Raw genomic sequence first — 11,739 nt, 5'->3', positions numbered from 1 at the left:
TACGTTCAGTTGGTCAACGACTCCTGACCAAACAGCCAGACTCGTTCAGCTGCTTGATATGATATATTCTGTCATATAATGTTCCTTCAACAGTCTGAAACCTGATAACAGTCCTCTGCCTATTGCCCATTGAACAATACTTGTAATTAAATCTAACAATCAGACTTTTGTGCTCAGTAATCTCTGGTCAGACTGATGCCATGCAACTTGAGTTCATGGCATTTTGAGTTCAAGGTGTTACATTTGTATTGAATTGTATTGACCATGCCCATGCATTTATTCCAAATGGTTCAAGAACAACAAGCTTTGGGTATGCTGTTTTTAGCCAAAGATTATACAGGATTGTTACTACCAAAGTACCAAAAGTAGTATTTTGGAATAGAGAAGATGGGGCCTAATTTGGATTCAGGGGGACAAAACATTCTTAGGAGTTGAGGGAACATATAGGCATAACCTTTATTCTATGTTTGACGTTTCTTTGCTCCCAGCATTCAACACTACAATAAAACACAATGACCTGCCACAATTACAGGTCAAACTTCGTTAGCGAGCTCTTTGCCTGGAAGTCAAAGAGCTTTAAGTCCAGCTGCATTGGGTTTCTAGCAGAAACAGAGGCTGGACTGGCGTCAGCCAATCACAGGCTCAGCCTACCGCTCCATGGGATTGATGTGAATGCAATGACCCACTGCCCTGTGCCTGCACTGCACCTCACAGGGGGAGAGAGAGAGAGAGAGAGGGGCACTTCACACTGCTAGGCAGAGAGAGAGAGAGGCAGTGAAGCACATTTGTTATTGTATTGCCTACCGTATTTTCAGATGCATATTTTAGTGTATTGTGTATAGGACTGTTGGTAATGCACCGGCCGGACGTCATCCTGGATTAGATTGGGAAGAGAGCTGCAGCAGACCTGGTTCTCCATGATGACAAACAGCTGGAGGAATGGGAATCCCACAGGTAGGTTATGACAACATGCAGGTGAATGATATAATTATCCAAATAATATATCTCCATTGTGATCATGGATGTGCTCTAGACTAGGATTGTGGAAAAACACATTTTTCCGCAAAGTTGTCAATTTAATGCTCATTTGACCCCAAAAGTCTGTCAATTTTGGGGTCAGAGTTCACTCATTTGGGCATTTCATGAATAAAACAGACAGACATCATTGAGGTGAGGGGAAAAATGTTTTCCAATCAAAAGGTAATCGTTTTCTTCCTTGTATAGCTATTATACTTCTATGCTATTAATGTATCTAAACAATTGTATTTGAAAACTGAACTGAGACATCATGTCTGATGGATTTTTATTTTAATAGCTTCAACAACGTGGTCTCATCAACAATTTTATCAAAAGTAAATTTTGGGGCATAGGCCATGGCTTTGCAACGATGCATGCTGTATAGACCATGTTATTTTAGTCAAACCATGAGATATTTTTGTACACAACCATTCTAAACATGGAAACTATAAGTACATTATCAAATGGTTACGGTTTAACTGGAGAGGCAAAAAGTCATGACATGGGCACAGAACCTAATCCTGTCTTTTAATTGGTTTAGTGCTAACCCCCAGGTCAGCTCCATCTGTTTCTGTCTGCATGTTTGAATGAAAGGCGTCTCCATTATTAATACCACTACTACGTACTACTCTAGACCTATACAATATATCCGACATGGATGAAATAAACAATAATGCGTAGTGCAAAGTGGAAAACATAACTTCTCCATCCAGTTTGTCTCTGAACAGAAGGTTGAGTGGAATATAACGGAGAGGGATTAAGTGAGGCTATTGGTGATTACTGCTCTGAACTATCTTGGTAGTCCCACACACAGTCCTGTTTTATAAACAGCAGGTCACAGATGCTGTTACTGTACCTACTGTAGTGAACATACTAAACAACTGCTCCATCCTATGACCATATATGGCAACCAGGGACCTGTCGCATGGTCCTTTCACCCTGGTGTATCTCCCCTGTTGTCATACAAGCAGATCAAGGCTATTAGACACATGTAACCCCCCCATGGCTCCAGAAATGCGCATGCCCACTCCTCACACTGACAGCAGCCTTCTTCCTTTCTGAACCAGTCCACTCACTCGAAGAGCAGCGCAGGGACATCTACACCAGAAAATATGAGCTTCACCATCGAGGAGAGGGGCAGGCCAAACACCCTGGACTACAGAGTATTCTTCAGTAAGTGGCTTCTGTAAATTGACATTGCAAGTTTGTGCTAGATGTTGTGTTAGATTTGTCTACTCAGTGTTCCTGAGTTATTGTCATAGTCCTGTATGCATAGCGATATATTATTGTCATCATACTCATCATTGCCATCAGCTCATTGAAGTTGCATGTAGGATGCAGTGTTTAATTGCTGCAAATCTGTATTGATGACTTATTGACTAATAATGACTTCTGACTAAAGAAGTACTAAATGAAGGATACATTTCTCCCACTGACAGAAAACTCTGAGGGCAAATACGTCTCTCCTTTCCACGACATACCCATCTACGCAGATGAATCTAAGGTAATGACCTCTTAAATCAAAGTCTTAATGCTTTGTATGGGCTTTTACCATGGTGACAAGTTCTCTGATTCAAGATTCACAGTACAAGCATCGAAATGTTGGTGTGGAATGCTCCACAGACTATGTTAAGATGAACTATATACAACAACAAGTCACATATAACACTGTGTGTTTATATACCGTGTGTAGACATATGAGCAAATGGGGATTTTTACAGATTCACAGAAGTTTTTATTTACTATTTATTCTTGTCCTTGTCAGGGCTCTGATATGGGTCCCAAGCCAGTGTTTGGGAAACAGTGCCAACAAATTAACAATATAATCAGTTCTGTAACCTCACTCAACAGTGTTACTTAGGAATAGAAAAGACGCCATAGAAGTAGTGTATTGGTGTCATACGGAGCTTTCAGTTGTTTTTAAAGCAGGGGTCTTCAACAGGGGGTCCATGACCCCTAGGGGGTACTCAGAATAATTACAGGGGGTCCACCAAACCATTGTGTGATGGGGAACGCTGCATGGCGTTGTGAGCTTGTAGATCGGCTATTTTCGGAGAGTGTATAGGGGAAAAAGAGCAGATCAAGTACAGAGCCAACGGTAAAGTTGACTAATATTTGAGAGTTTAAAATGTTAACTGTCTGACACTACATGAATCCAACATAGTAATAGTAAAAATAAATAATTTTCACAACACTATGATGATGTCAAACAATTCTATGAAACTATCTATGAAATCTATGAAAGTTACATCTGCAACACTATTTTGTACACTATAGGGGGGGTCCCTACTTCAGCGCTCTCTCAGCTAAGGGGTCTCTTTGCCTGAAAAACATTGAAGACCGCTGTTCTAAAGAATACTGCGCAGCACTGTGAAAGTATGGCCTTAATTGCTGAGGAAAGGCTCTGTATATTAAGATTATTGACAGATTTTGTAACACAAGAGAATAACAGCAAAGTCTTTGTCTTATGTTTCTTCTGTCTAGAATATCTTTCATGCAGTTGTTGAGGTTCCACGGTGGACAAATGCCAAAATGGAGGTAAATGTCAAATGTGTAAAAAATACAATGTGTTAAATTATAATGATTCATTTGCTTATTCATGCCATATTTATGAATGTGCGCCTGCCTTCACATACAGTATTCCGTCTTTCTTAATACTATGATAATTGTGTCACAGATTGCCACCACAGATCCTATGAATCCACTGAAGCAAGATGTAAAGAAAGGGAATCTTCGTTACGTGGCCAACGTATTTCCTCACAAAGGATATATCTGGAATTATGGGGCGATCCCACAGGCAAGTTCACTTCTACTGTGATAATGCAAACCAATGTTAATTGCAAATTTTGATTTAGTTTTAGTCATAGTCATTTGAATAACATCTAACTATTAATTTACGCTATGACCGTCCGCCGTCTGTCCGCATGCTGACATCACTGATACTAAACAGTGTCGCTGCCATGGTAACATCGGCATGCTGAAACAATGCCCGACATCACTGACTAACATCATGGAACACCATATATGGGCATAAACGGGTGAAACAGTCTGCATGCTGAAACAATGCCCAAATAATGTCTGTCTGACATGATGAAACAACTAACAAGTGACCACATTTGGAGAGATGACTGACATCACTGACTGACATCACTACAGTGCCCAAATTTGGAGATGACATCATAGACTGGCCTGGCTGGAACACCATATATGGGCATAAAGGAGCCAGACAGACAGAGATAAGAGATCTCCATTATAATGTATGGGCATGAAAGGGAGACAGACAGACAGACAGACAGACAGACAGACAGACAGACAGACAGACAGACAGACAGACAGACAGACAGACAGACAGACAGACAGACAGACAGACAGACGGATACAACGGGTATTGAACAACCTCACGTCAATGGTGACCTTGATGCCGTTGTAATGGCTGATTAGTAAAACATTTGAGAACTTTTTCCACCACTGGTCACATGTTTCATTAACCATACATTCTGCACAGACAGACATGGGAGGACCCTGGACACAAGGATGGGGACACAGGCTGCTGCGGTGACAATGACCCAATTGACATATGTGACATCGGAAACAAGGTACTGCTGACAAAAAAAACGACCTGTGTTCTAATGCAGTGGTTACCAAACCTATTTTCACTGTTTCTTAAACGTTTTTTATTCAGTTATGAAATTATTTGTACATTTATTAACAATGTTGAGGAATTACAAGATTTCTGCTTGACAATAACAATTATACTCCTAGTGAGGAAGTGTGTTAGAATCTGACAAAAACTGTCTTGTCTTGAATGTCTTTCCTGTCTTTCTTCTACACTGAACTACAGTATCTGAAAATGAAAAGTATCTGTCTTGTCTCTCCACCTTTCAGGTGTGCTCTCGAGGTGAGGTGATCAAGGTCAAGGTTCTGGGAACCCTTGCTTTGATTGATGAAGGTGAAACGGACTGGAAGGTCATTGTGATCAATGTGGAAGATCCTGAGGCCACTGACTTCAATGGTATACAAGCATGTCTGATTGGGAATAGGGCTGCAACTAATTACCGTATGTCTTAGCGATATAATCGAGAAGTGCGTATTTTTAAAACAAACTCTATATCCATAAGTGTGATTTTATACTTTGTCGCACATCGGTGTTGTTAAAAAATAGTGAAAACAGCCATTCTACAAGCTCATAATGCCATGTGACGCGTTGTAAACTTGTTTTACAACGCCTTGACGTGAATAATGAGACAATAGGGATCAATTACAATTAGTAACCGATTATTTCATTGTATTATCAATAATCGATTATTTTTCATAATCGATTAAATTGATTAGTTCGATTAAATGTTGCACCCCTAATTGGGATCATTGTTAATTTCAGAAATTTCAAAATGCCTGATGAAGACCACATGTGGTCGAAACGTTGCTAACTAAATAAACTTACCTGGGAGCCTATTGAACGGTGTGCGAGCTTCTCCTTCTCTCCTGTACGTACAATTTCAGAAATTGGGCCACAGCTCATTGTGAGGACATAATGGAGTTCTCTGGTCTTGTTGGTTTTATACAGATATTGATGACGTAAGAAGACTCAAACCAGGCTACCTTGAGGCAACATTTGATTGGTTTAAAAGATACAAAGTCCCTGATGGAAAACCTGAAAACCAGTTTGCTTTCAATGGAGAGTTCAAGGACAGGGTAAACCATTTCATCTTTAAATTCATAATATTTTGTTTCCTAATAAGTAAAACGTGTCTATAAAATGCTATTTCACACCATGTTGAGTATTTATTATGTTTAAAGAACCTTAACTTATACATAATTTCATTTTTATTCCTGAATACTAGTATTAAGATATTAAGATGATTGAAAATATTCACACTGTACTTGTAGCCTACTTGCTTGTTGTAATATTGTAAATATAAATTGTATATTGCAGGATTTTGCCATCAGAACTGTGAAGAGCACCCATGAGTTTTGGAAAGCGCTGATGTCTAAGAAGACCGATGCAGGAGGAATAAATTGGTGAGCAACACATATGGACAATAATGCCCTCTTTGCCATTTTGTAGACATAATTTCACTATTTGGAATTTATTATGATCATTCCCTCTAAATATGAAGCACACCTTCCATTATTCAACAAGTGCAAATTAACACAAGTAGTCCAATTTTCTTCCTGTAAAAACCTGAATCTGATGAAAGCAAGAGATCTCTACTGTAGAGTGACCACTTGTCAACCTGAAGGTTCCCAGTTCGATCCCGGGCTCCCCCAGAGTTAGTCTCAAAGTGTCCTTGAGCAAGACACTTGAAGCCCTAATTGCTCCCGATGAGTAGGTTGGTGCCTTGCATGGTTTCCTCTGCCATCAGTGATTGAATGTGTGTGTGCATGGGTGAATATAATGCACAATCTATGTCAAACACCTTGTATAAAGGCGCTATATAAATGCACCATTTACATAGCTAACATTTTGGCTACACACCTTGTACAGTACTGTATGTCCAAAACAGTTACTTTTCGCATAATAGAAAAAATAACCTGTGGATCCTACCCTTGTTCCGGATCCAATGTAGTTTCATTATGTAGTCACAGCTTTAGGTATTCTTTTAATTGGTTAAATATTTATCAAACCCACAGACACACTTAACCACGTTCAAACTGTCCTGCCGTCCCTATTTTGGGCATGTCCAAAGTAACAATGGGAGAAGCTCAAAACGCACCACAATTGTGAGCTTCTAGATCGGATATTACCACTACTTTTATGCAAAAGTATAAAAATCTGGAAATAATTTGAGACAAATGAAAAGATGCAATGTCGACATAGCTTCTTCTTTTGGCTGATGTGGTTGTCTTTGTTTTGTCTTCTATCAGCATGAACACCAGTGTGCCAGATAGCCCTTTCTGCTGCTCTGGCAAGGCTGCGGAGGCTATCGTTGATGCTGTGAGTTCATATCACTTTACTATTTATTTGTCATATCAGCTAGACTGAAAACCTGTGAATATACCTTGTTTAATGAGAAAAGCATCCATCTTTATTCTACATATTTATAGGATGTGTAGCCTCCTGGGTAAAGTATACAGGGAAAGGAAAAAGCATGATAAAATAACTGACTCGATGACCAGATGAACTACATAACTAATTTGTGAATTACAGGCATGTGCTTCTGGACCTGAAGATCCCATTCCAAGTTCAGGTACATAGTATGCATTTGTGCGAGAGCGTTGCATTCTTGTCATTATGCATGTTATTTATTATTGTTCATTTGTGTTATTTTACATATTATTTGTGTATTCCTTCTATTTTCCTTTTCAGTGGACAAGTGGTTCTACTACAAGAAGTAGCTACAGTAAATACCCTGGACAGATTGGAGGATGGAGCTGCTATCTTGTACAACTGAATTGAATACAACTGATTCAGACATTATAGTTGACTATTAGTCTGTGTCTGTAGCATTTAAACACATAAGATTCCTATTCAAAGGCGTTCAAAAAAAATAGCCGATTTACAAGCTTGTGTAGCTTGAAGGCTATTTTTGCTCATTTGTGGAATTGTTGGTAGCCTTTCAAAAATCTTCACCCTTAATAACATACCTGACACACCAGTGTGAAAGTGGTTAACACGTTTCTTACAGTTACCTAGCTCTCATTCAGTGGTTCTCAAAGTGTGATCCTTAGTGGGGTTCCAGAGGGTCTGTAGCAACTCATAATGTAATAACGGCTCATAATGTAATAAGGGCTCATAATGTAATAAGAAAAATGTAATAAAAACTCATAATGTAATAATCAGCTCATAATGTAATAAAAAAAACGAGCGCATAACGTAATAATGGATTTTTCAATAATGTAATAATGTAATAATGTGTTACATTAAGAACCTCCACATAGGAGGCTCATAATGTAATACAACTTCATAATGTAATAATGTATTTGTTATTACATTATGAGCTGATTATTACATTATGAGCTTTTATTACATTTTAATTATTACATTATGCGCTTGTTTTTATTACATTATGAGCTGATTATTACATTGTGAGTTTTTATTACATGTTTTTATTACATTATGAGCCCTTATTACATTATGAGTTGCTACACACCCTGCCAACTTTGTTGATGAAGAATGGAGCAACTATCTGCTAAACATGCAGCAAATGAATACAAATAGGGATCATTTAGCTGTACAAAGCTGTTCAACATACAGTTTGTGATTGTATCGACACTGGGTGTTGATGCAACATCGATAATATCCCCATGTGGTCAGTATGACGACAGCTAGTTCTGGGCCACTTTGCCGAAGGTCATGTGGACCATTATGTAAGCCTTGATGGACCAGTCACACACTTGATTCAAAGAGTCCAGGAAGCAGAGGAGAGCGCACCACTTCGATCTGTCCCTCACTCTGGCCCTAAGTCTAGCCCTCACTCTGGCCCTGACTCGGTACCTCACTTTGGCCCTGACTCGGTCCCTCACTCTGGCCCAGGGCCGGATTTATAATAGGGCTTGACGTGCTGAAGCACAGGGCATCAACAACCACAGGAGGGCACCAGAGGATCAACTGTAAACAAAAGATATTCACATGAGCTAAGCTAAGCTAAGCTAACGTTGCTGTCTGTAATGACTGGTTACACTTAAGGGTTTTGAAGAAACGTTAGGCTCTGCAGCCTCAGTGCGGCTGCAGAGTTAAGGTGCTATCTATCCCTGATTGATTGATTGATTGATTGATTGATTGATTGATTGATTGATTGATAAAAGACTTTATTACAAGTTTGCATAGGAAAAGTTTCATGACAGTACAGTTCACTGTTACAAGGTCAACTAAATGGAGATCTTAGTAAGCTTTTCGGCTTATTTGCACAGGAAACCTTCATGTATCTCATATAACAACTGAGACCACACTATTAAGTAGGGTGACCAGACGTCCTCGTTTTCAAGCTGCATGTCCAGGTGTCCCGACAAATATCTCTAAAACACTAATATGTCCTGCTTTTCAATATTCACTACAAAATTGTGCCAATAATATTATCTCTTTTCAGTGGTTGCATAGACATTTATCATATTCTTTTCAGGAAAACATGCTCACCTAACCAATCAGAAAACATGTACAAATTCATTGCGCGTCTGAATTCAACGCTGAGGCTGTTTGTCAATCACTCACTGCCGCGTGATTATGGATCCCACTGGGAAAGATGGATAACCACGCCCCGGACTCATTTTTGAAGCTTGTGATTGGCTGAACCGGACGTAGGGAGCGCTCCGTTGTAGTCTCTTGGACCGCGCGAGGTGCACCAAACCCCAATTATCATTGCGTTTATCGTGCGCTTGCCCAGGCCTTACGGCCTGGGCATAAATAGAACGATTGCATTCACCACGGCTTCGTAACTGCGGCGCTCGGGGGCGAAGAGCAGGACCAAGGTCCGCTGGCCTTCGCGCCGCTTGCAGTGTCGTGGACAATAACTGTGAAAACGAGCGCTCTATGCCGTTTCCATCCATCTTTCCCAGTGGGATCCATAATCACGCCTCACTGCCTGTTTGCAACCCTGCGGTGTATGTGCGCTTGCATGAACGTTAGAGAATGGGCACACATGTGCGCGATAACGTGCGCATTGCTTTTAGGGTCCCGGTTTTAGGCAACAGTGGTTCGTCCCGGTTTGAGCGGCTGAAAATATGGTCACCCTACAATTAAGTCATTATGCTAATGTATGTACGTCTCTGTTGTTTCATACACCATCTTTGGGCATATTCAACACTATTGTTATTTATAATTTAATTTCAGCTTGACTGTGATACATGTGGCTACCTGTTTGATTGATGTTTTTGTGGGATAGAGAAGCTAGGGCTTGTAGTTACTGGACTGTCCTGATACTGTATGCTGGTTGAGAAGGGGGAAAAAATCAAACCAAGTTTGAAGTGAGAGGTGGTGCGTGTGTGCGTCCTCATAATGACATTATCCGTTCCTATCTATGTCTAAGTGGCCGTGTGTGTGTTTGTGCACCAGCGGCTACCACAGGTCACCAGGGGGAAGATCGAAGTGGTGCGCTCTTTGAATCAAGTGTGTGACTGGTCCATCAAGGCTTACATAATGGTCCCCATGACCTTCGGCAAAGTGGCCCAGAACTAGCAATGGCAGACTGTCGTCATACTGACCACATGGGGATATTATCGATGTTGCATCAACACCCAGTGTCGATACAATCACAAACTATATGTTGAACATTGTAGATGCTCTTTGCAGCTAAATGATCCCCATATGTATTCATTTGCTACATGTTTAGCAGATAGTTGCTCCACTCTTCATCAACAAAGTTGGCAGGGTGTGTAGCAACTCATAATGTAATAAGGGCTCATAATGTAATAAAAACTTGTAATAAAAACTCATAATGTAATAATCAGCTCATAATGTAATAAAAAACAAGCGCATAATGTAATAATTAAAATGTAATAAAAGCTCATAATGTAATAATCAGCTCATAATGTAATAAAAAATACATTATTACATTATGAATTTTTATTACATTATGAGCCTCCTATGTGGAGGTTCTTAATGTAACACATTATTACATTATTACATTATTGAAAAATCCATTATTACGTTATGTGCTCGTTTTTTTATTACATTATGAGCTGATTATTACATTATGAGTTTTTATTACATTTTTCTTATTACATTATGAGCCCTTATTACATTATGAGCCGTTATTACATTATGAGTTGCTACAGGGTCGCTAGTGAAATAACTGGTGATTCAGAGAGCATGCCAATGGAATGGTGGAGTTTATGTGGGTCTGTGGGCCTAATGCATAGTAAACTGGGGGTCCTTGAAATGAAAACATTTGAGAATTACTGCTCTTATGGATATTTTTTGTTGTTAAAACTGCTCTCTGTGATTGTGGTGTCTTCAATAATATTTGATTATCGTATGTGATTTTTTGATCAATAAACTTTGTGTCAAACTTTGAATTCAATTCAATTCAAAGGGGCGTTATTGGCATGAAAAGAAACTATGCTTACATTGCCAAAGCAAGTTTCAAAATATAATAAAAACAGTTGAAACGGGAACATAATACAGTTGGAGGGAGTACAACATTGTGTAAACAGAGCTATGTCACATTAGTGTTGTTTTATATACAGGGTATAAAGATTTTTGGAGAAAATAGCAGCACTCCTTTGCAGTCACTTTGGAACAAATGGCAGCATTTCTTTTTTTGTAAATGCAATATAAATAATATACGCAAAAAATGTCTCATATTTAAAATGTGTTCAGGTCAGCTCTGAGGACACCAGTGGTGGAAGTACTCACATTTATTTAAATAAAATTATCAATAGGCTACTGCAATGTAGAAATAGGCTACTCTGTTACAAGTAAAAGTCCAGAATAGAAAATTGACTTGAGTTAATGTACAAAATGTACTTAAAGTACCAAAAGTAAATGCAGAATATCCCATTTCAAGTTTTCAAATGCATACACATCTTTTGTATATATAGGGCTGAAGTGGTTAATGTATGTTTTGTAATAATAATAAAAAGAAATCTACAAAGTCACTCGTAACTAAAGTTTTCAAATAATTGTACTACAATATTTGCATCCGATTTGGATTGGAGATGTTGTGGAGTTGAAGTAAAACGTATTGGAAATCAGAAATACTCAAGTAGAATACAAATACCTCAAAACGACTTAAGTACAGTACTTAAGTAAATCATAAATGTACTTAGTTACTTTACACCAACACC

General features: G+C 39.0%; 1 protein-coding gene across 1 annotated transcript; it reads left to right on the top strand.

The window, feature by feature from the left end:
- Positions 1–2,129: 2,129 nt before the first annotated feature.
- ppa1a (inorganic pyrophosphatase 1a) lies at positions 2,130–7,353 on the top strand (the record flags this gene model as incomplete). The annotated part of the gene is made up of 11 exons (XM_080747285.1): positions 2,130–2,190; positions 2,457–2,521; positions 3,502–3,555; positions 3,695–3,814; positions 4,527–4,613; positions 4,903–5,029; positions 5,582–5,709; positions 5,951–6,036; positions 6,883–6,952; positions 7,166–7,205; positions 7,325–7,353. The coding sequence occupies 11 exons, from the start codon at positions 2,130–2,132 to the stop codon at positions 7,351–7,353; spliced, it is 867 nt and encodes a 288-aa protein (XP_080603411.1).
- Positions 7,354–11,739: the final 4,386 nt, after the last annotated feature.

This window comes from Nannobrachium achirus (genome assembly GCF_963921795.1).
Source record: "Nannobrachium achirus genome assembly, chromosome: 18".
NCBI lineage: Eukaryota > Metazoa > Chordata > Actinopteri > Myctophiformes > Myctophidae > Nannobrachium > Nannobrachium achirus.
The sequence above is the reverse complement of the archived record's forward strand: the minus strand, read 5'-3'. Positions and strand labels throughout refer to the sequence as shown.